Raw genomic sequence first — 25587 nt, forward strand, 5'->3', positions numbered from 1 at the left:
CTCTCTCACACACACACACACACACACACACACACACACACATTCTAAATGAACTTGGGTATACTCTAAATGAACATATCCTTAGTGGGGCTAAGAAGATGGTCTTGTCAGGAAGGTGCTTGCCACACAAACTTGAGGATCCCACAGGAGGCTACGTGCAGAGACATCACTAGGATCCCCCAAAGTGAGGAAACTGTAGTTACTGTCATGGAAAGGCCTCTAAAACAGTCTGTTAAAATTCAAGTGGCAGAGCAAATTATACAAGGTGATTCTGTCTGCGAGAAAACTCTGTGTGCACTTACATATATGCTGTGTATCTCCTTCTAAAAATATATGGACGTTCGTACACATATTTACATGTACATACATGGATATATATATATATATTCATAGTTAAACTCTCTCTCTCTCTCTCTCTATATATATATATATGTGTGTGTGTGTGTGTGTGTGTGTGTGTGTGTGTGTGTGTGTGTTTATTTAACTTTATTTTATGTTCATTGGTGTGAAGGTGTCAGATTCCCTGCAACTGGATCTTCAGACAGTTGTGAGCTGCCATGTGGATGCTAGGAATTGAACCCGGGTCCTCTGGAAGAGCAGTCAGTGCTCTTAACCACTGAGCCATCTCTCCAGCCCCCAGAGTTAAACTCTTTAATGAACACGACAGAATACTGACAACTATTTCTTCTGGGAAGTGGAACTAAAAAGGAAGGAGCTGGGTGTGGTGGTGCATGCCTTTAATCCCAGCACTCAAGCAGGCAGATGTCTGTGACTGTCTTGTAGATGGGGTCTTGGGAGGGAGCAGTAGCAATGCCAGGAGCTGTTGGTGAAGATAAAGCCATGGTGTCCTGGACCTGGGTGTTTAAGGGAAAGATCTGGAGACAGGATTGAGTTTGAAGATTCAGAAAGTCTAGATTAAAGCAATCTAGATATATCTGTGAAAGAAAGGACCTTGGGAGGGTGGGGGGTAGACTTTAATTACTGTGTTTACTTCTTTGTGGTATTGAAGATGGAAGCCAGAGGTTCACATTGCTAAGCAACCAGTCTATCACCAAGCTATGTTCTGAGCCCTTGACTCTTGTTTTTTTGAAGGTTTATTTTACTTACTGTAGGGTTTTTGATTATAAGAGCTGCTTGCTCTTTGTAAAGACTTCAGAGTACAATAGTACTGATCGCTGTCCCATTTGCCTCTTGCCAAACGGCAGAGAGCATCACCCTTTGCTTCTGGTAAATGTCTTCTCTGCACATCAGATTGTATATATCAATTTTCCTCCTTTACATGTAAACGTTACACTGTCATATTCTGCCTTCTGCGACACATATACACATTTACATTTAACCATCAGGTCTTATTGAAAGGGTATTGCAAGAAAGGGTGTCTTCGTGACTGGGGCCAAGGAATGCCACAAAAATCGCACCATGCCATGGACTTCATGCAAGAGATTTATTAGGAGGTGGGGGGTGCAAATGGCTACCTCTGAGTAGGGATGAAAAACAGGTTAGAGCAAACCAGGCTCTAATGCTGGGCTTTGTGGAGTGGGGGTGGGGGAAGAGTATAGAGCGAGACAATACAAAGATGCTGGTGGTTGGTTGTTAGTGATGACTGCCCGGAGTTGATGCTGATTGAAGGTGAGGAGGAACCTGGTTCTGGAAGGTGGACTATTCTTAGTTGACTAACTCTTGCCCCACAGAATTGCTTTTGCTCATTTCAACTGCTTGTGTATTGATATCAGTTGAATGGGCAGGAGGATGGTGAAATTGAAGTTAGACTGAATAGTGGAACCTGTCCCCGGTCCCCAACATCACCAAGTTTGTTTTTGAATGAACAGTCTTTCTTCCCTTCATCTCTGCGTATTAACCCTGGAACTCCTGAAGGAACAACCATGGAGACTGTTTGTAACACTTGTTGCCCTGTCTGTGACAGGGCAAAGCAATATTGAGCCTCCTCCATCTCCTTAATTTTGCTGAACTGAGGTCATTTTAGGTTTAACTAGCTTTCCGAGTTTATCAGTTCTTAAATCTTCCCAAAAAAATGAGTGAGAATTTGTTTACCAAAGACTGAATAAGGCTTTTGTTTTTATTTTAATCTACCCCCTGCCCTGAGAAGGTGAAAGAGCAGATGGAGTCCGGTTCCCTGAGGGCTTTGGGGCTTTAGTCCTGGAACAGTGCTTGCTCAGGAAGAAGGGGTAAAGGAAGGGTGGGGGTCCTGAGCACAGCAGGCCTGCCTGTTAGAAGCAGATGGGTTAATTTCTTTGACACAGGTGTTGAAGAATTGTCAAAGAAATGGAGATACCCGTATTGCTGTCGGGGGTGGAAAGGCAGAAAAGATTTGCATGAATAATGAGAAAGGAAGCTAGGCAATCCTTAGTGGAAACAGCCCAGCATCCCATCACAGTTGATTTCTTTTGTCATTAGTCTTGCTGTGCAGAATCTAGCCTCACACATTCTCCTGCCTCAGTTTCCTGAGCGTTGGGATTACCACCAGGCAGTTGATTCTTCTTACTCAAGGTCATTATGTCCTGGGAAATCCCATTGCTGCTACAGGAAATGTAAACAGGAAATGTAGGCTTAGGTTCCTACATCCTCTAGTGACAATACTTTGGTCAGCACATATACTTGTTTTTTTTTTTTTTTTTTTGTTTGTTTGATGATTCCTTGTTTGCTATATTAGTGTTTTGTTAAAACTGAACTCTCATTCATCAGCAATCACCATGTAAGGCTTGAATAAGGGTCCCATAACACACCTTTTCCTCTGTTAGGTCCGCATAGCGTTCTGGGCACTCAGAGGTTAATGAGTGAAATCACCAACAGAAAGGCTGGGGATGTGAAAAACAGACACTCTGTGGGGTACTTGGGAAGGTCCCAAGGAGAAGGCCCTGCAAGTCCCTGCTGGGAACCTGGATCTTGGGTGACTCATACATTGCTGCCATTCGGTATTCACCTCTCTACTGGCACCAACTATGTTATTTTCAGTTAGAAATAAGTTTTAACAAGCAAGTGAATTCCTAGGTACAGAGTTTATGAATAATGAAAATTGCCTTATTTTTTTGCTTCCCAGAAATATTCACCCTGGGAATCTTGGGAAGAGGTGGGCTAGGAATTGGAAAGATGGAGGCTTTCTAGGGTTAGACCTTTCATGTAGGAGTTGAAAGGAATGGCAGTTTCTGGTGGGAACCAGTTCCATAGGAGCCTGTGTCTGACACAAGAAAGAAAGGATATGGAAGTCCTCAGAATGGAGAAGAGGTATCTGTCAAGCAGCTGGGGCTTGGGGTCTTAATGAGAGGGGACAGACTAGAAGTATAGGACTGAGGATGGCCATGGCGAGAGACAGTGTAACCCTGTGGCCCAGGCCTTGGAGGAACAGAGTTCAGGAGTCAGCTATGGAAAACGTAAAGCCCTGAGGCAAGGCCCAGCTGGACAGCTGTCTCTGGGCAGGGAGGCTGACAATAGAGGAGGATGTTCACTGAAGCACAGCCTCGCAGAGGACAAGAAAGTCAGGACAAGCTCAGAGTGCTGTGACCACAAGGGACTAGGGGTAAATGACTTAAGGCCTCACTTGTAGGAGGGGAGCAGAGACAGCTGGGTAAACAAGAGGCCCCTGAGCTCCCTCTGGGCCTGAGGTGGTGGAGGTGGGAGTAGCCCTCAACCTTCCTGAGAGATTGAATTCCCCAGGGACCCCAGTGTCACCTTGGACTCTAGATTCTGGAAGGAGTGAGTTTAATTGTAAATTTTAAAATGCTACATATTGATGCATTTTAACTAAAATATAACATATAAACTTATAAAGTATGAATAGGATATTATTCCTTTCTTTGCTCTCTGCCCCTCCCCCTTTAGTTTTGTTTTATTTTGTTTTTTGAGACAGGGTTTTTCTGTGTAGCCTTGGCTGTCTTCGAACTCTCTCTGTAGACCAGGCCGGCCTCAAACTCACTGCCTGCTTGAGTGCTGGGATTAAAGGCGTGCACCACCATACCCAGCTCCTTCCTTTTTAGTTCCACTTCCCAGAAGAAATAGTTGTCAATATTCTGTTGTGTTCGTTAAGAGTTTAACTATGGGGGCTGGAGAGATGGCTCAGTGGTTAAGAGCACTGACTGCTCTTCCAGAGGATCCGGGTTCAATTCCCAGAACCCACTTGGCAGCTCACAACTGTCTGAAGATCCAGTTGCTGTGTATGTGTTGCTTGGGTTCTTTTCTCATGAAACATACAGTATGGCCAAGTCTATGGTATCAGATGGACATCGTTTCAAACCCTAGATCTATCACCTTGAGACTGTGATTTCATATTGATCACCTGACCTCTCTGGCCTCATGTCCCTCACCTATGAAACAGGGATGAAAAAAAAATCATGAGTTTCATAAGACATTAATTCATGATGATCAGGGGAGATAACATACATAAAAAAACCCAGTAAACATCCTGCCTCACATGAAGTAAACTTTCAGTCAAGGACATTTCTTTCTCATCATTATGGCCCTGCAGTTACCATTTTGTTTTCCAAGCAAATACAAAGCAAAGCTCACCTCCGCCACGGTGAGGACACAGTACACAGACTGATGCTCCGGGTCCACACCTTCTAGTTTCATTCCGACTTTGAATCCATTTTTGTTATATGGAAAGGACTGGTGCTGCAATACAAAATGGCAGCAGAATTACACATCCACAAAAGGTAAGCAATTAGTCAAAATGTAAACAGTTACTATTCTTAAAAGAGTTCTTAGGGCTGGGGATATGACTCGGTGGCCAAGTGCTTCCCAAGAACAAGTAGGGCCCTGGGTCCCATCCCAATCATCCCAAAGATGGCTCTTATCAAACATATAGATTCATAAACAACTCCTTAAAAATCCCCAAAGAAGAGGACAAATGAAAGATGAAAAATTCACAATGGCTATAATCAAGTCATAGGAACAAAATCTAGTGATTTATAGCTTGTGTCGTTTACAGGCTTGAAGAGACAGTCAGCCTTGCTCATCAGAACCACACAAAGTAAACCAATAGAGAGTGACTTAAAGTTTTACAGAATAAATGTGTTTAAAATACTATGGTTTATCATTAAAAAAAAAAGATGGAGGGATTGATGACCTAAAATGAAATAATCTCCTGTAAAATTAAAAGCAAGTTTAACAAAGTATTGTCGTCACAGGGCAGAGAGGTATTTGTATGTGCTTATGACATTCCAGGAAGGAAACCTAAGAATTAGCAATATTGCCCCTGCAGCAAAGACAAATCTAGTGGTTAAGAAGACAAAACACAGGGTCATACTTTTGTCTTTTAGTACTGATACTTTAAATCATATAACTGTGTCACTACTCATGTAATGTATAAAAATGTAAAAAAGTGGGGATAGAGAAATAACTCAATAACTAAGAGCACTTGCTTCTCTCACAGACGACACAAGTTTGGCTACTAGCACCCACATCAGGCAACTCACAACCTTCTGAATCTTCAGATCCAGAGAATTTTATCTTCTGGCTTCTACAGGCAACCGGTCACATACCCACACACGGTATTAAAAACAAATCTTTTTGAAAAATATGAAAGTCTGTTCTATAAAGGACCAAACATAGAAAATCATGATACAGAACAAGTTGCAATTTCTATTATATTTGCAATTCTCAGGGTTGATGTACTTACGCTAATGTCCTTTTGTTCATTCATAGATAGAAAGATACCCATAGAAGGATTATAATACATTAAGTGATTTAAATGAAGGGTCAGCAAACCGCAGCCTGTGTGCCAAATCTTGTCCACCACAGCTTTGTAAATAAGATCCTACTGGAACACAGCCATTCCTGCTCATTTACATGCTATCTATGGCCACCTTCATGCATATTATGTAACAAGCTCTATTATGGCAACAGACTTCAGATGCCTTAAAAGCACATGACCCTTCCTAGAGAAACTTTACCAAGTCCTGCCTGAGTCTAGAGGCGAGAGAACCTAGACAGAGCCGTAGCTACCATTTACACTTTCACCTGACATTAAATTACTTATGACGGAATATTCTTATCAGTAGTAAATCAGTAATAAAACCATTTTAAATGTTTCTTAATAGGACGTAAATCTCAGTAACTCACATTCAGTCCCTCATAATTAGACACAAAATGGATCCGCTAGTGATTCAGTATTAGTATTCCTATAGCACAAAATGAGTGAAAATGCTGACGTTGTAAGCATCTGTGAGTGTGTACAGTGTTGTACTGCACAGTGTGCAAACCCTAATAATCACTGCCTTTTGAGGGTTCGTCCATGTAACATTCTCCCTGAGAAATTATCCCCCGTCACACTTCCTAAGCAGACAATGGAAATGACAATGAGTTCCTATGAGCTCCCTGCTCCTGTGCCTTCACCCACAGTGCTTCTAGGAGAACTCGTACCTCTTTGAACAGCTTTGCGGGCACAGCCACAGCTTTCTCCTCCTCTAGGTAGGATGCCCAGCACCAAGTTTTCTTGCCTTTAGGAGGCAAACCTGAAAGACAGTAAACCAAATGATGGACTTTCCGAAGCTAAGAAATCAATGAAATGTTCCAGGACATCTCTTGCGCAAATACTATGCTTTCTGTCTGTTCCCGTTCCGTGGCTGACACTTCTGTCTTTTTCTGGTTCCTCTTCCATAAAAACAAGAACTGAGAAGCGAACTGTGGTATAAATATCCAGTTGATGAAGGCAGAAGAAAGTGAAAGAACTCGGAATACATGAAAAGTCCAGCAGGAAGCCAGAGAAGCTGCAGGAAGTAACATCTTCCAGGAGCAAGATGTGTAAATACGCGGTTTGTTTGTTCCCATGGCACCAAGGAGTTGAGGACCGAGAAAAGGCTAGTGCCCCGAGTGCTTAGGGAATCCCTGCTATTCTTGAAAATGAAGAAAAACACTGATGTGATGAATACCATATTTATTACGTACAAAAAAAATGCATATGTGGTAAAATAAGATGGTTTTGGATTAAACGTGACAGAGTGCTGAACCAAGGGGAGGGATGAGACAGGTTGACTAGGAACAACACTGGAAGCCCTTGTGGGTCCATTGGGATGTGCAAAGCATTGGGCAGCTCACAAAGGAAGGAAGTTGGAACAGTTAAGGGGAAAGAGTGATAGGAAGGACAAGATCTACAAGAGCCACGGGTTTGAAATTTCATCCAGAGAAGGCATTAGGAGGAAAGAAGAAAGACTTCAGAGAGAGGACATTTCATTCCATGCAGAGGAACGAAGGGATTTAATTTACTCCCCTTAATCACAGAAACAAACAAACGAAACAGCCACCTGAAAGAATACGGTGGTCTGCTGTGAGCTAAAGACAGGTGGAAGGAAACACTTATAGTTCTTTCTGGGGGATCAGTGGAAGAACCAACAGAATCACAGAACAGGAATGCAGGGCCTCAAGGAAGAGGACAAGCATGCATGATGGTAGGTGGGCTGTACAGGTCTCCATCAAAGGCCTGGCTGGGCATTTGCATTGGGCTATGTGGAATAAGGCTGAGAGAAGCTTATATGGAAATGACCAAAGAAGAAGAGTTTATCCAACTAAACAGTAAAGAGAAAGGCCCAAGAACTGGATTTCCCAAGAGAGTAAGATGTGGCCTCAAGGAAAAGAAAAAAAAGGAGATCACATGACAAGGCCGTGTTTTGAGAGGGCACAATAAACCTAACATCTTGGGAAATGAGCAAGAACAGGTGTTTGGGCAAAGGGGTAGAAGCAGGAACTGCCATCTTGATGGATAAACCAGCAAACGAAAGAAGGTATTCCATACACACGCGCTAACAACCTGAAAACTAGCTGCCTCTCCTTTCTAAGCTGTTCCCTCAAGCCTCTATGTTTATGGAGGAAACTTCATCAGAGAGACTCTAAGAAGTGCTCTATAGCGGTGTGGAGAACCAGAAAGACCGACACTGCTTCTCTGAATTCCATCTTGGGGCCACCAGGTTGGCAGTTTTAACATCACCAGCTCACCCTGCTTTAAGACGGTTGAGTCTCCGCGTCTTTTCCTCCTGGCTCTCTGGGAACCCCTCAGGATCCTTCCATCTTGCTTGTTCTCCTACAGAAAGATAGAAAAACTTTGGCTTCACAAGTTCATGAAATTGGTCTCAAGAAAAACTTAGAGGGCCATCGGAGAGCTTTCTGCGGTTGGCCTTTGCTTCCTGACAGCAGCAATATGGTCCACTTGAGACCATGGTGCTTTTGAACTGAACACTATCCATTGCTGTCGGGAAGAGTTCAAGTCCTGCTCCCTCCTCCTTGGCGTCTCGCTGTTCCTCAGACCTCACTGGTCCTTTTTGCAGGCTCTCTACTGATGTCTACACCTCTCTAACCCAGGGGTTTCAAGGTCATTTCTTTGTGTGTGAGGAGGGTGGTGACTGAGGGGTATTAAGGTCAGGGGACAAGCCTGGGTGGCATTCTTTAAGCTCTTTCCACCTCCCTATGATACAGGCTCTCCTAGTGACTGGAACTTCCCCAGGTAAGCGAGGCTTCAAGCCATGGGTTCTAGGTATTCTCTTGTTTCCACAGCCCCAGCACTGGGATTAGAGGCAGGTGCTACGGCACCCAGCTTCTTCTACGATTCTGGAGATCCAAACTCGGGTCCACATATTCGCAGGGCAAACACTTTACTGACAACCATCACCCCATCTCTGAATGCCATTTGTACGCTAAGTATTTCACCCTCCATCTCTAGCTTCCTTTCCAGGACTCCATGTGTCTGTGTTTGGCTACCTAACAACTTGGAGATGCGTAGGTAACAAGCAGAAGAAACTCTGCACACCCAAAGACCTCCTGAGTCTTTAATCCACTCTTGCCTTCACGTTCCAGGAGTTTATCCAATCCAGGGATCTATGATTCATAGAATTCCCGACTCTTCCATTTCTTATATATCCTCACAACCCTAACACTAACAAAATCACCTAACATATCTTACATGGCCCTCTGACCTAGAATATCTAACTGGTTTCCCCAGCCGCAAGAATATCTAACTAGTTTCCCTGACTCTACTTCTGCTTACATAGGTCATAGAAAACTGGTCAAGCAAAGAACAAATCAAACCATCCCCTTGCCTCTAACTTCCCAGCGTCTTCCCCCTATACTCAGTAAGCCATCAATTTGACCTGACCCAAGTCACACTACCCTCAGCTTCCTCATCCCGCTCTTCCCTAATCTTCCATGCACCTTAGGGACTTCTGTGGGTGCCCTCCAACAGAATGTGCTACAACTATGCTCGCTTCAGGTCTTCTCCCTCAGAAGCTGTATTATGTGAAGAGCTAAACGCACACAGCTGATTCCTGCTCACTGTGCACAGTTGTGTTCTTGTCTCTTGAGGCGCCCTCCCCACCAAAACCCAATTTTCACCAGTCAGCCAATCCTAATTGAATTTTCTACTTTAAATGCCAGCATAGTACTTAGGATAAACTGGTATCTCCCTGGTTCTTTTTGCTTGATTATCATGCCTCCTTAGCCAGAACACAATGTCTTCACGAAGAAGGACCTTAAAGCTATTAATTCTTACTCATTTTTATATTCCCAGTCCATTGAATAGTGTCTAATGGATAACAACTGCTCATTAACTCATCTTGGATAAAATGTTTCAAGACCTCAAAGGTCTCTGTTCCTGTAAAACTACTAATACCCACTTTAGGGTGAAAGTAGTTAGATTTCAGTTAACATATTTCGAATAGTTTTCCCCCTAAGCACACTTGATAGTTACATGTCATTCTCTATCCACTCATAGTTTATAAGATCTATCCGCAATTTACCAAAGTTGTATTGGCATTTTGCTGGTAAGAGAATTTGAAATCCATCCATAAAACTTAAGGTTTGATTGTTGCCTCTCATCCCAGTAATAAATTTCAGGACATCTGACTGCTGAGTATTGAAGAAGAGATACTGTTACTTATTATTCCCATTTTTAGATGATGACAGTGAGGCACCAAGTGGCAAGGAATCTCCTGACATAAGTGGTCCCTGAAAATAGCATTAACTCACTCAAGCACTTGACTCCAGAACCGATCTGGTAACTGGACACACCCAAGACGACTGCCCACACCTCTGAATGGGCACATAAGGGCTACTGACCATTTCATCATCTCTCTCTTCTCCATCTTCCTTGGAGTCAGCTTTCAGAGATAATTTTGGTTTTTTCTTCCGACTACACTTGGGATCCTCGTCCTCGTTGTCTTCGCCTCCATCTCTTTCTTCCTTCTGGTCTCTGCTGTGTTTATAAAGCCCAAAACAGTGACAGGAAACAATACCTATCAAATGCCTACATGTTCATTATTGATGCAGAATTATTTTTTAAAAATTCCTCTTCAAAGGAAACATATAATTACTAAAAGAAATCCACGGGCATTAGCAAATAGTATGTTTAGGGAACATTTAAAATCATGTTTTACAGATCTTTCTGGGTAAAAACTGGAAATGTTTTATATATTAACTTCAAAAGGGAAATATCAATGTATTTAAAATGGATTCTAATGGGTTTATAATTACTTGTCTCTCATAATAATAAAATAATCAATTATGTTGAAATATATGTTTCTGAGGCAACTTGAAACAAAGGAACTAGCAATTTTAAGATTGTCAAATCCAATAGAAAAGGCCAATTATAAATTTGCAAAGAATCCCTTTGCCAATACAAAACAATCAGGAATTTCTATATTAAAATATGATGAGGGAATCTCCACTGAAACACAAAAGTCAAGGGGCTGGAGACATGCTTCAGTGGCTAAGGGCACTGATTGCTCTTCCGGAAGACACAGGTTCAATTCCCAGCACCCACATGGTGGCTCACAACTGCCTGTCATTACAGTTCTAGGGGAAATTGATATCCTCTTTCGGCCTCTGAGGCACGCATATGGTGCATAGATATACATGTAGACAAAACACCCACATAAGAGATTTTTAAAAATTAAATTAAAAAATAAATGTCATTTATTTTGTCCTATGTTATACTCAAGAAACACACCTTTTGCTCCTAAGCTGCAGTTTATTAGTTCCCAGATGGGGAGGTTGTACATCACTTACTGTATGTCCACTGAGGTCATCCTACAAGGGATTATTACATTATTTACTATGGACATTTCTACGGGGGACTTTGGCTTCCAATGTGGAAGTAAACAAGTGTGTTGTCATAAATATCAGTACCATTTAAATGTGCGCATAGGTCAGGAACACCTAAGCACTCTTCACTGGAAACAATCAAATTAGTGGTAACAATGGTCGATTACAGAGACAGAACAGCACTACTAGAATTGGACTTTCTAGAGAATGCACTCAATCCAATGCAGGGGTCAAGGGTCCTCTGTGACCAGAGAGAAAGCCTAGCAAACAGGTCCGAGAGGGGCACAGATGTCCTATGGCCCACTTAATCCTCGTTTCTGCAGATACTATGCTCTGGAAGTCTCTGCCAATTTCATAGATGGAAGGGAAGGAAACCTACTTGTCTTTGACGTGCCGAGCACAATTCTGGCCGCAATAGTTTCCTCCAGAAAGACACTCATCGCCATTGCCGTACTGACAACAGTTCTCACAGAACTGAAGCCCATCTGCTTTTGATTGATCCTTCAACCTGAATGGTACCCCAGTCTTCTCTGAAAAGACTAGAAGATGAAAAAGGAGGACAAATTAAAGTCATGTCAGCAGGCACTTCAAAGTATGCGTAAACTTTCTCTTCTACTAATTCTGTTAGCGACACAATAAGGAATGATGTTTGTTGAATGAGTCAGTTATTGAACTGTAACGTTGGGGATGGGGGCTAAGCTTGGCAGAAAAATCAGTCAAATCACTTCCGGTTATTCTGTTTTTTAAAAAATCTAGACAGAGGGTCAGGTGTGGTGTCTTTAATCTTTCATCTCACCCTTTGAGAGGCAGAGGCAATCAGATTTCTTTGAGTCTGAGGGTTTCTTGGCCTAGTGAGACCTATCTCAACAACAAATATCCAAAAAGGATAAACAACAAAAAAAAATTCACACAAGACCTCGGCTCTTCCTACAGAGTTCAAAATAGAAAGAAAAGAATTTCATTAGTTACTGAATTTCAGATAATACTATTGGTCTAAAAGCTCTAATCTATAGGTGAATCTTGGTACAGCTAAAAGGGTCATCTAAGTTACTTCACGTTTATAATATTTTGATGAGTGACTTTTTATTTAATCGACTAAATTAACACATGTAATTTTAATGTAACTGATCTCCTGGGTCATAATTATCCGAGTCATTTAGGAACTACCATTTCCTTCTGCCTGAGTCATTCAGCAAACATTTATTAGGCACCAATTTATGCTGGACACTGATTATGTCAGTACACTCGCCCAAGACAGCTCACAGTCTAGAAGAGAAGCCATACAAGAAGCCCAGGCCTTCTAATCATGTGGGATGCATGCAGTCATAGAAGTTCATAGGAGTACAAGCAAGTTCTAGGGCGGCAGAGGAAGAAGTGATTTTTTTTCAGCCAGGGGTAAGGTCAGGCAGGAGGGAGTTTCTGACATAGCACTTCAACAGGGTTTTAAAGGCCAAAGCAAAACAAAGAAAGAAACAGCATTTGAGCCAGAAAAAGACAAAAACAAAACAAAACCAGCATGAACGAAGGCAGGGAAGCAGAAATCATAGAACAATTTGGGAAAATGACATGTAGGTCCGAGCTGCTCAAAGGGCCGGAGCACAACACACAGAGAAAGGAATAGAATGGGTAGACAGAGCAATCAGGTGGATGCAGGCCACCAGATCCTTGAAGGCTTCACTAGGGTGGCAGAGAGACATTAGCTAGCCAAGTAGCAGGTGAGCAGTCTACACAAGTTCCACTGACTTCAGAGTGCAGGATAAACTGGAAAGGGGTGAGTTAGAAGCGGTGATTATTTAAGAGACTTCTGCAGTAGTTTCAGGGAGAGTTAGAGGCCTACATTAAGGCAGTGGCAGTGAAAATAGGAAAGGCCAGATCTGAGACTTATTTAGGGACTAAAAACCGAGAGCATTAAGGAACAGGAAGTGGAGGAACAAAGGCAGGATGACTCCTAGACATCTTGATTATGCACTGGGTAGATGGCACTATGGCCAGCTGACATGGGTTACGGAGGAAAGAGTAGGTTTAGGGGAAGGGAGAAGGAAAAAGACAATGAGTTGCGTTTCAGATACGTGGAGTTTGAGGTACCTGTGGGACATCCAGGTGGAGATGTCCAGTAGGCAGGTGGGAATACGGGCCTGGAGCTCGGGGGGGAGGTCGGGGCTGGAGATACAGATTTTGGAGTCATCAGCATATAGGTGATAGTTATAACCATTGGAGTAGATGAGAAAAAAACAAAAACAAAAACAGAAACAAAAAAACAAAAACCCAAAAGTGCCAGGCCTTTTGGCTAAATCACCTTGGTAGGCCATTAGCAACTTGGGTTTACTTGATCATTTACAACGAATCTCAGGCTATTACAGATCTGGCGTTAGACATAAGACAGCATATAATTGTTGTAAAATGTAGAAGCTGGTTCCTGTCTACTCCATTACAAAAATTTACGTAGGGACACAAGACACAAAAGTAATCCGGGGCTTTCAAAGTTTGGCCCTCTTCTAAAAGCTTGGGCAGACGGATTTTAAACCTCTCAGCGAGAAGACATCAGCAGCGGGTGGGCCGGCCTTACCCTCTTGAGCAGTTGGGACCATCCAAGTGGTGGTGGCAGTGGCTTTCTTGACACTATCCATCTCACTTTCATCGGTGATAACCTCCAGAGCTCCGAATTCATTCACCCTAAACTGGCAATCGACATGGAAGAAAGACGGCGACATTTACAAAATTCCTCGGGGCACGATTTAGTTCATGACGGACACACGGTCTTTAAGGAAATTAACCACACGTGCAGACTTAAACAGTCTCTCTTGGGTAGGCTTTTCAGTAACAATAAGCACTTCTGTTTTATGAATTTTGGACTGAGGAAGACTAGTCCGAAGGAGTGGGTGTCACTATGGCTGTGCACAAAGAAAGGAGTGGGTGTCATTACAGCTGTGCACTTCTATTTGTCATCTCAGACACAGTTTTACTACGATTTTTTATTTATTTAATACTACTCTTTACTTAGAAAAGCCACTAAAGGAGTCTCTTCCCTGCTCCTTCCCCCCACCCCCAGAAATTGATTCGGCTCACTAGAGGTGACCTAATTCAAAGAGGAGGCTTATAATGGCCTGTCACCTTCCTCCTTCTATGCCAAGATGAAAATGGACAAACCATGAGATAGTCCCTCCCCAGCGCCATACTTCCCTCACCACCCTCAAAAATTCTCCATGATGTTCAGTCCCAAAGAAGTGGAAGACAGCAGAGAAAGAACTGGAAGAGCTGAACCAGCCTGTGGCATGGCATCGCATCGCTGAGAAGGAAGGTCATGGAGTCTCTCCCCTAGTCCTTCCTCTGTCTCGTGGCAGCAGCTGATAAAGCGGGTTTCTGCATTAAGCCGTTTATGTTTAAGCAGAAGGCTTCATCGCTGCTACTATACCATGGCAGAGATCCTGCTCTTTCTCAGACTCCAGAACTCATGGACCTAAATGTTTCCCTCTCCCCTAGTTTACATCGGACAGAATGACAGTCAGGATACGCAGGTGTTAGCAGGAGAAAGTAGAGTGGAAAGCTCAGATTTGAAAGAATAAAATGTTTCAGATCTTTCACTCTGCTATATGTATTTCCCACACTCACTGTATAAAATTATTACATACTTTCTAGACTGAATGAACGGGAAAAGTCCAGGAATGTGACGTTTCTCCTATTATATATCCTGAGTACAAATTCACAAGCAATGTGTGTGGCATAACTAGTATCCATGTCAGCTTAGAAAGGGGTAAAAGTTAATTTTATGGATAAGAACTAAAAATAACAACTTAAAAAAGAAAGAAAAAAACCTTAAGGTTCAAAAAAAATACTTAACTAGCAACTGTTCAAAATAAGGCTGACAGTACCATCTACTGGGCAAGAGCAGATAGAACATGCTACTGAGATCATTATTTAATGATATTAAAGAATGTGATACAAAAATCAATTCTGAGTTCCAATTTTTAATAGGCGCAAATGATTCACTTATGATGAGTAATTCTGCTCCCATGACTTGCTATCTATGCTCATGTATGCTCACTTGACAAACGTGAGATGTGAGAAATAGCACCAGACATTTAGAGTATGCAGAAAGGATTGTAATGGCTGACACACTGGAAACCACCCTGTATTATAATCGCCTGAGAAAGGACACCAGAGCAGACCTTACACTTGTAAGGGTCTGACTCAAATCCCTTTAAAGTTAAAAGGTCATATCTCTACAAATGCAACATTTAATCTTCACCATCTTCTCCTTCTGCTAACATTAACTGCCATGATTGATAGTCTAAATACAAACAGACACGCAGTGTCACCTGGTAACACTTCACAGACCGAGGATGGACTCCAAGGACTGATGCACTGCAAGGTGTAAATGAAGTGATGTGCACGCCTGAGGAACCAGGACTACAGAAAAAAAAGACAGAGGAATTAAATGTCCCCATGGCTTCCCTACTTGGACTGTGTGTCTTCCATGGCATGAGGAGTGAAATGTTAGGAAGAATGAGTGTGCTAGCGGAACTGGACGTCCGAAGACAGGATTCCAGAAAGATGAATGCATTGCCTTTTGTTTCCCCAATTGAGCACCTGGGACCTCAATGATTTTGTGATTGACTCTGGCAAGACACAAAACTCCTCAAGTGTCCTATTCTCCAACTAAAAATATGAAATCATAAACTTTACAAAAGTAATTCATTAAGCATTAAGCAAGACAAACACACAGTTGGCACGGCAGCTTTTGCTACATATGAATCTATCCAGGTCAGTTTTAAGAAAAAAAGGAAGAAGAAGGATGCCTCCGATATCTGCAGGGTTTGGCATGGTTTTGTTTATGTGGCTTAGCCTGAGCCACTTCAGCTCTTTATTTTTTATTGTCAGCTCTTTATTTTTGCTTCTAGGGTCAAAAGCCCTTTTTCTTCTTTTGGGGTCTCTTTAATAATAGACCACTAAAAGACACTCTTGAGGTGATGATTTCCAGTTTATTACTTTTGATGTTGAAACCTGAATTCCAGTTACCAATGTACTCTAAGGGCAAAGATCTTCGGTCACTAAACTGTTTCACACATTTAGCGAGACAAGGCGAAGCCATGCATTACGAAGAAGGGCTGGATTTACAGCTGGCTTCTGCATTGCCATAGCAGGTCTTGCTCTCTGATGAGGAGCAATTATTCTTGCCAGATAAGATGCTATCGCTCTCAGGGGAGCATCTGCGTTTTACTGAGGGACTCTGGGAGACTAACTCCTTCTGACTCTGAGGACTAATTCTTCCTGAAGAAATGTTTAAGACACCATTAGAAATTCAGGTAGAGAACCTCAGGCACTCAGGCCTGGGTAGCCCTGCCAGGTACCTTTCTACCGCCACTTAGTCAGTTACCTCTCCACAGTCAACCTGGGGACGTCGCTCTACTCAAGTTCTTTTGTATTTTCAAAGAACAAATTAGGTAATGGTAAAATTTCTGAAGCTTGTCTAGGCAGAAATGCTGTGACAATGACCACAATCTTTTTGAGACTAGTGTTGTTTGAACACTGTGCCCGGAAGGGGCTCTGCCTCTGGAAAGCTTGCTCTGCTCTCTCTTCCCCTGCGCCTTCCAAGAAGTCTTCACAAGGAGCATTTAACTCAAAGAACACCTGATTTTCAAAGGGCTTCCTGGTCCCCGCCACTGAAGGAAGCTTCTGTCTCTAACTGTGCACACTTTTCCTTGTGTCTGTTGATTCGAGAACACTGTCTTTAGACAACGTTGTACTAGTGTTAAGAGAGTCCCTTCAACACCACGGCTGTCTCCTCCACCCCAGAGCTGCAATAACTGACTTGGGCAAAGGGGCCTCAGTTTCCCCATGTGTCAACTGACAAGACAGACAGCAGGGGCTGTGAATGGATGAACTACAGCACAGGTAAGGTGCCCCCTCAGGGGGTTAATTTCCTATTTCTCTCACTTCTACACCAAAAAAGATGTTTGTGCTTTATCTCAAATAATTACAGTTAATTGGCCCAGTGTGGGAGGGCTGAACATACCAGTGACAAGTCAGGAAAATATGCCAAAGATGGGGGAAGGGGGGCAAAGAAGCACTGAGGTAAAAGGAGATGTGGGACCAGAGAAAAGTGGGGGCCAGAAATACAAAAACCTTCAGGAGCTCTAACTTGGACAATGGCAGCTGCTTGAAAAGTTTAACCAGAAAAATGACAATGAAATTAGCCAGCAACCATGAGACTGTCACAAAGGAAAGTTTTTTCAGGATGGCAAAATCCACAGAACATAAAGCCTGTTCGCACAATGGGAAGCTGACCTCTGCCTATGAGGCCAGGCTGTACCAGCTGGACAAACTTCAGTTGGATGGCTTAGGTACCAACTGTTCGAAAATCCACATGCCCGTAAACACACAAACCATTTAAAAGCAGCAGCCTGGGTAAGGCGAAGTTCTCAGCATGACGTGAGGAAGCCAACTTTATGAATTATTCAAAGTGTTAACATTTTAGTTTAGGAGAAAATTATTTTCTCCACCTCTTAAACAACTGAGATTGGGATGTAAGAAACACTACAAAATATAGTCAACGAGACGGTGACGTATGACAAACCTTTTCCTAGGGAGTCTCAACGCACACATCTATTCATCCCAGATGGGGAGCCCACAACAAACCAAAGTACAGATACTATCAAAGTTCAACTTGGTGAACAAAATTTTTTTTTAATTGGGGTTACTTTCAGAAGCAAAGATGACTCAGATAGCTGCATCACCAGAGCCTACCCCAGCACTGGTGGCAGCACACAGAGCTAGGAACCTGGAGTACAAACACTATCCAGCCTGCAGGCAACTCATCAGGATGGAGAGTGTCCTTGCCAGGCGTCTTTGTTGAGCTAAACCTCTTCCAGGCGGGTCTGCTGGTTTCTGATATTTCCAGTCAGCTGTTCTGCTCTGATTCTTTGCAGCTCAGCCTGTCTTGAGAATTTTCTTTGCAGCCTGACACTTCTCTCTGGAGAGAGACTCTCTGCTTTATTCTGTTGTTTATTCTGGCAGGGAGAGGCCGAGTGAATCTGTTCAGTTTCAGGGACTTCTGGAAGCTATTAGAGTCATCTAACTTCCTGCTTAAGGAATTTTTCTGTAGGATGATTAAATGCCTAAATCTCTGAGGAAACCGTTACCCAAAAGATGGGCTATGAATCTTCAATTAAAGGGGTTATAAATAAAACATTGTGTGTGAGATAAGACACAGAGAGATAGAGAGAGGTGTATGGGAGTGTCGTACGCACACGCATTCTGGTGCACACACCATACATACAATACAGAGGCTAGGAAAACGTCTACGTCCTGCTTTGTCACTCTCCCCCTTATCTCCTTGAGAAAAGGTCTTTCTGTAAACGCTGCGCTCTTCCACTAAGTCATCTCCCGAACTCTTCAAACTATCTGTGAAAATGAGGTATCAAACAGTCCACTGCTCATGAAGTAGATTGGACACATAGCAATTACCCCAGTAATTACATCAGTGTAAAAGTCATATCAAATAACCCTGATTATAATACCCTAAATGACTTAATTACCTGATTATCTTAATAAAAATAATAGGTTAATTTCCAAAACCCATTGCTTAGAAAACTTTAAAGCAATCCAGATTTCTTAGGGATGGAAACTCCCCTTTATTACCAAAAGCTAACTAAAAGAAAGTTATAAATTTCACCATTATACAGTGAAAATGCACAAGAATAATATGCACATGAAATAACAGAAAGACAGTTTTCCTAATTTATTGCCAAGTCAGAAAATGCACACACTAAGTAATTATTTACATGGCTTTTCAATCCTTCCTAAAGTTGTGGGTCTTATGGGTCCTAACAACCCCCAATTTCTTTCCAGATAAAGCTTACAAAATGTAAAGATTTTAAGTAATCAGTCATAAAGCTTATTTTTATTATTAATTAAGTGTATGTGGCTGGAATCAGGAGGCTGTGAGTGCAAGGACCCTTGGAACCCAAAAGACTGTTGGATCCCCTGGAACTGGCCTTGCAGGCATTGTGAAGCCTAACCAAACTAGAGTACCTTACAAAAGTAGTACGTGCTCTTAGGTGTTGAAATACCTCTCCACTCTCTGGTTTTATATAATCTGGCAAAGTTCACATGGCTGATACATGATTTACATTAGCAGAGCTTGAGGAATAGTATTTTTTCAGCCTTCTATATCTACCATGTCTCATGCAGTTAGACTCTTGCAGAATGTCAGAGCCGTTCAATTCCTATTTGCTCCTGTATTTATTTATTTTACTGCAGAGCAATTGTGACCCAGAAGAACTAACTTATTCCAGGACTCATCATCACCTAAAACTAAAACTGAAAATTTCTTCTTTTTAATAATTTTAAGTGGATTCATCATATATGTGCATATTTATGAGTACCATAGGCTATTTCCATATACACCTATAATATGTAATGTTCAGATGAGGAAATTAGCTCTCCTACTTCCTCAAACGTTTCCACTTATACACATTAAGCACATCTGTGATCTTTTTCTGTTAAAGTATACTATGCATTACTTTAGACTATAGTTTCCTATGGTACAAAAAGAACACTAGAATTGAAAACCTCTGGCTATGTTTTGGTAACCACTTAAAAACAAAAACAATAACAAAAAAAAAAAAAAAAAAACTTCCTCCGGATTTCACTAAACCTCACTGCAATAGTTTTGTTTCCTTAAACTCACTGGCACTTTGTACTTAATTAAACCTAAGCCAACCAAAATCTCAAACATTTTTCCAACGGCAGGCAGATGTTTAAATTGTACCCCTGAGGATAAGTGAGAGCAGGGACTTGGCTAAGATATTTGTCAAGCAGCCATCAAAAGGATTAGATTTCAAGAAGCCTAAGTCAGGAGTAAAATTTTCCTATTTGAGACAGCACAGAATATCAAGTATTACAGAGACAGACTAAGTGACAGCCTGTTAGAGAGACAGGAAGTTTAAACACCTAAATGACTGAGTACAAACACAAAGTCTAAAAGGCCACAGACAGGTTCAAGGTCCCAGAGATAGGAACACAGCTAAACCAAATTAGAAATGAGAAGTGGGGGCAGTTTGAGCGTGCAGAACTATGTTTCATAGAGCAGCAGAAGTGGTCCTACTGTAGATTCAGTGGGGGCAGGAGACATGGGGTGGGCAGCACTTATACAGTGGGCAGACAGAACCCCATGAAGAATGGGGACAGTGATGAACAGTATATACATCGTGAACAGACTGAACCCCATGAAGAGTGGAGACACACGGTGGACTAGCACATATATCATGGGAAGACTGAACCCCATGAAGAGCCCTTTCTATAAGATCACAGGCTGACTTATAAAAAGAACTTGCTGCTGAAAAAGTGATTATACAAAAACTTATATTCATAGTATAAATAATTTAAAGGCAGTGAATAGTCCTATTGATTCAAAATTTTCACGTTATTTTACCCCATTTAATATAAAAACACTAGGACCCACTCAAAGCTCCAAAGCTATTACTAAAATATTCAAAATGCTAGACCTTCTACATCTGCCATTTCCATATATATTGGCCAGCATCATAATAGAATCAAAACAGATAGAGATGATCCTCCTCAGAGCTCTTGACTGATTTTCTTAAACTAAGGACATCCTAAAAAATATTCCTCAGTCCCCTAACCCAACTGACAATCTATCAATATTTCACGTTATCTTACAAATTTACTGCAGAAGACCACATACTGTATAAAGCCATAACATTATATTTAATGGTTTGAGTTCTTATTTTATGTATGTAGTCACTGTAAAATAAGCTCACACACAGATACACACAACATATAATTCATACATGATAAAGAAAACCCACCTTTAAGTCACTTCCTGGTAAGGTACCAACTCCATCCTTCCAGTCCATAACACTGAACACATCAAACTCTTGACCACTTGTGCTAGATGCAGATTCAGTCATGATTTACTTTTTTAACCTTGAAGAGGAATAAGGGAATGTAAATACTTCACATGCACATCAATTTGATTTAGTGATCATTACTACTTGTTTCTTTTAATTACATTATTTTCTTGATTCATCCATCTACAAACAACTGCTTTGAAAGTATCACTAATGGGGCTGAGCACTGGTAGAGCACTTGCTGGCATGTGTGGGGCCCTCCAAGCTCTATTCTACTATGTGTCTGTTTGACTCTGTGTGCCAGAAACTGTGACCAGAGCTGGAGAGGCACTCGCTCTACTACTGACCTATACCACCAGCTTCGTACATTTTTCCCCCTAAGCATACATTCCTACAGGGAAGTTTAACTTCTAAATTAGACACTACAAAATGTTAAGAACAACTGTCAGTGACTTGGCATGATTTTCTTTCCTTATTAAGGTGAGAATTTTCACCTTTTCATTTAAACAAATGGAGGAATTATCTTTGGTATATTCAAGTCATCAGCATCAATGCTCTCACAGTTGGGCTTCAGTGTTAAACAAAATGAGGTGTACTTAAAGACGAGCACTGTGAATCTGGACAATCAGTCTGGTAACTGAGACAGTCTCAGGTCACCAAGTACCTAAGCGGGGGAGGGGGATAGTGTATATACATATGGACTTACTAGACCAAAAGGTGACTCACTCCTAAGCAGGATAGCCTAAGATCTCACACTAGGCAGAACAACATTTAAAACTGATGGACTGTTTGTTTCTTGACAATTCCATTTAATATTTTTGAGGCGATGTTGACTTCAAGTAACTGAGCCCTCTAAGAACTATAACCTCAGAAAGTGGAACCAAAGATAAGGGAACTACTAAATAAAATGTAGATTTAAAAGATACCATTGATGGTGGGAAAATAAAAGGGGAATTGAGTCCACTACTCACTGTCATCTATATTAACCTATCAGTCACATGTCTGACCTAACACAACTAACGTGAATGTGATTTTTATCAGAAAGAGATCGAGTTTGTTTGACTAAGTTGAAGTACCTGCTATGACCCCCGACAGCATCCCAAGAGTCAAGATGTTGCCAAGAACATGGAAAGGTAGTGACAGAAATGAGAATGAAGCCTGAAATACTTAATGAGATGTGATGAGATTTGGAAGATTTACATAGTTCTTTGGAGACATGGTCTCCAAATGACTAAGGTATAATGTTACAACACTGAGCCCAGAGCATGGATTCATTCCAACTCTCAGATCAATAAATTTTAATACAGGGTGAAATCTCAGTGTTCAGGTTTCAACTGTACACTGTACACCAGCCCACCTTTAAGATAAACTGCCCTTCATGGAGTTCTGCTGCGATATCAAAGATTTCCACTATTACTGAAAAGCTAGCAAAATATTCCTCTCTTTTCCAACCCTGTATCTACATTAATCCAGACTCTCTTCATATACTTCAGCCAAAAAACAAACTGGAATAGACTAAATGCAGAAGCAGCTGTAAGAATCCAACTATCTCCTGTAAAACCAGACGTTAGACAGATTTGCAGAAGTTGTAACTATGGCAACTTCTCTCATATTTATTACTACTATTTTATATAATTTATTGCTCTTTCATAAAAATTTTGTTTATATATTTTATATAGTGAGCAACCAATCTATTTTAATATGCATAGGCTATTAGAAAAAAATACCTACTTGAGTTTTCAATCATAAAGGAGATTTAAGACCAAAACTTCTGAAAGTCACTGCTGTGCAGAGTAGTAGTAACTCGCTTCTCTCCATAAAGAAGAAATATTAACCAATGGGCTGAACATGGAACTTAGATCAAAGCACACTTATAGAACATGGTACCCAACCACAAGACACCAATTCACAAAACTAGTCCAATCTAAATTATTAAAAAAATTACCGGACAGAAAGATGAAGAGCAACTTGTCATCTGATAATATCAAAGAAATACTACTACTGCTGCTTAAAGGCGGGATGATAAATACTAATACATAATATTTGTTTTCCTTTTTGACATTCATTCATTCTCATTCACTCATTGTATGTATGTGTCTATTTCAGGGCACATACATGCCATAGTGCATGTGTGCATGTGTGGGGATCCAACAACTTGCATGGAGTCAGTTCCCTACTCCCATCATGTGGGTTCTGAGGGTTGACCTCAGGTTATCAGATCTGGTGGTAATGAGCCATCTCTGGCCCATCTTTTATTTATTTTTTTTTTTCTTGAGACACAGTCTTGCTAGCTGTGAACTCATGGTCTTCATGTCTCTACTCCCTAAGTCCTAGGATTACAGGTACATTCCACCACACCAGGGAGTATGTTCCTTTTAGTGGGAAGTTCTTCTGTATATTTTAGTGATACAAAAGGACAGGTGAGAAGACATGCGAGAAATCTGTGTTAAAGTAATCAATGGAGTCCTGTGACCAAATAAAACTGATGCTGCGCTGGGAACTGTCCAGATGTGACAGGGTCTTCGATGACTCATTCTACATCCTCAATTTTCCATATGCTTAGAAGAAATAGTTCAAGGTGTCTTGTTTTCTCCTCAGACAGAATCTCATTTTGTAATACACTAACCACAATTTGCAATGAAGCCATGGCGGGCCCTGATCTTATCCCCCTGCCTCAGCCTCCCATGTTCTGTGATTCCATGCTTGCTCCACTATGCCAGCAGGCTGAAGACTTTTTAAAATAGATGTCATATGCATTTCTAAACGGGATGTAAAAACTCTGTACTTCTTGGAGTGAGAGACTTTCTTCCACTGAGAGTTTCCAGATGTGCCGATATTCTTTCTTCCCCCTTTGCTTTAAATAAAATATCAACTAGAAGACATTTCAAACTGTATGCAGTGTGAACCACAAGAAGCGGATCTCACTATTACTAAGGCTTAATCCTCAGAACAGGAACTAGGATATGATTGCCAGGGGAGAATTATGTGGGAAATTTTGAAGATATTAGATGAATTAAGACTTTGTTCAGGGTTTCTATTGCAGTAATAAAACACTGTAAGCAGGAACAACTTGGGAGGGGAGGGTTTATGTTATCTTACAACCCTCAAGTCACGCTCCATCACTGAGGGACAGCTGGCCAGGAACTCAAGGCAGGAACTGAAGCAGAGGCCATGGAAGAGTGCCGCTTACTGGTTTGCTTCTCAGGGCCTGCTTTCTTAGATCACCTAAGACCACAGGCCCAGGGACGATGCTGCTCCCAGTGGGCTGGACCCTCCAACATCAATCGTTAATCAAGAAAATGCCCTACAGATTGTTCTAAAAGCAATCTAGTGGAGATGCTTTCTTTTTTTTTTCCTTTTTTGTTTTGTTTTATCTTTTTTTTTTTTCTAGACAGCTTTCTTTATGTAGCCTTGGCTAGCCTGGAACTCACTTTGTAGACCAGGCTGGACTCAAAATAGAGATCCACCTGCTCCCCCCCCCCCACACACACACCCCTAGTACTGGGATTAAAGCCATGACCCAGCACTGCCCAGCTGGAGGTGATTTCTTAATTGAGGTTCCTCTTCTCAGATAACTCTAACTTGTGTCAGGTTGACAAAAAACAAACAAACAAACAACTAGCCAGAACGAAATGGACTAAGATTGCAATGGAACTGGGTCCCTTTGAAGTAAGAGCGGTATTCTCTGATAAAATGCTTTCTCCTGCTGGGCAACCAGTAGGTAACCAGGGTGGTTTAGTTTTCCCCTACCTAAAAGCCATGCAAGTACAAATGTCACAACAGTAGAACTCGTCTCCCTCTAGAAGAACTCTCAAAGCCGGCAGTCTATAAAAGCTGTGGTGAATGCTCCCTCTACTCTAATGATATTAGATAGGGCAGTAGCTTTTGATTCCTGAAAGTATATATGACCCGTTGACCGTGACTATAATCAAGGCATTGTTGCCCAGCATGCCTTTGTCAGTGACTGCTATGGATGGCTCATCAAGAAATTGATGGCATCTGCTGAAGTAAAGGATGATTACTGCTGGCACCAATACCACACATTATAGTCCCAAAGGCCCCTTTTGTGAATAGCCCATTTCAGCTTTATCCATTTAAATTACAATCTTCTTGACCTAAGCTTCTATGGTAGAGTGAGACAGCAAACTAAATGACATGTGGCACTATCTTCAGAATAACTTCCTGTCTCTCTCCAGCACCACTTGCTGGTCTCTGAACCAAAGCTGTACAACTTGACCTTCCCTTGAGATCATCTATCTATTGGATGAACCACCTCAGCATCTCATGTAAACAAATCTCTGACAGCCCCAGGTTAGTGAACTTTTCCCACAAGATGTTAATAAAGCTACTCCATTAGATGCTAATAAAGACAGATTTTTTTTTATTTTCTCATTTGTTTGTTTTGGGGGGAATGTGTGTCCTGAGATTGAAACTGACATACAACACTTCCAAAGTAGGCAAATACTGGCACCAGTTAGTAACATATTCAAAAAGCCCATAGTAAGGGGCTGAGGATATAACTCAGTGGTAGAAAATCCCTAGGACAAAGCAAAAAAAAAAAAAAAAAAAAAAAAAAAAAAAAAAAAAATAACAAAAGTTTTACGTGATGAGGCTGGGCCTCTCCTAGACACTGTAAGCTAACCTTGTATAGACTAAGAATCCAGACCTTATCGTC

The 25587-nt window shown here is 41.5% G+C and overlaps 1 protein-coding gene across 9 annotated transcripts in view; it reads right to left on the reverse strand.

Annotated features, from left to right (window-relative positions):
- L3mbtl3 (L3MBTL histone methyl-lysine binding protein 3) overlaps positions 1-25587 on the reverse strand; it is a 110075-nt gene that overhangs the window by 66412 nt on the left and 18076 nt on the right. For 5 of the 9 annotated variants that reach the window (XM_038339098.1, XM_038339097.1, XM_038339096.1 and 2 more), the window contains 8 exons: positions 20871-20988; positions 13607-13718; positions 13126-13200; positions 11420-11579; positions 10057-10192; positions 7945-8029; positions 6376-6467; positions 4522-4626 (listed from right to left, as the gene is read on the reverse strand). In XM_038339098.1, coding sequence (XP_038195026.1) covers positions 4522-4626; positions 6376-6467; positions 7945-8029; positions 10057-10192; positions 11420-11579; positions 13126-13200; positions 13607-13718; positions 20871-20972 — 867 coding nt within the window. In that variant the 5' untranslated portion in view covers positions 20973-20988. Of the gene's footprint in view, positions 1-4521; positions 4627-6375; positions 6468-7944; positions 8030-10056; positions 10193-11419; positions 11580-13125; positions 13201-13606; positions 13719-20870; positions 20989-25587 lie in introns of those variants that run through there. The other 4 variants (XM_038339099.1, XM_038339102.1, XM_038339101.1 and 1 more) reach the window with 4 other exon arrangements.

The sequence above is a fragment of the Arvicola amphibius genome, chromosome 8, assembly GCF_903992535.2.
Source record: "Arvicola amphibius chromosome 8, mArvAmp1.2, whole genome shotgun sequence".
Classification (NCBI taxonomy): domain Eukaryota; kingdom Metazoa; phylum Chordata; class Mammalia; order Rodentia; family Cricetidae; genus Arvicola; species Arvicola amphibius.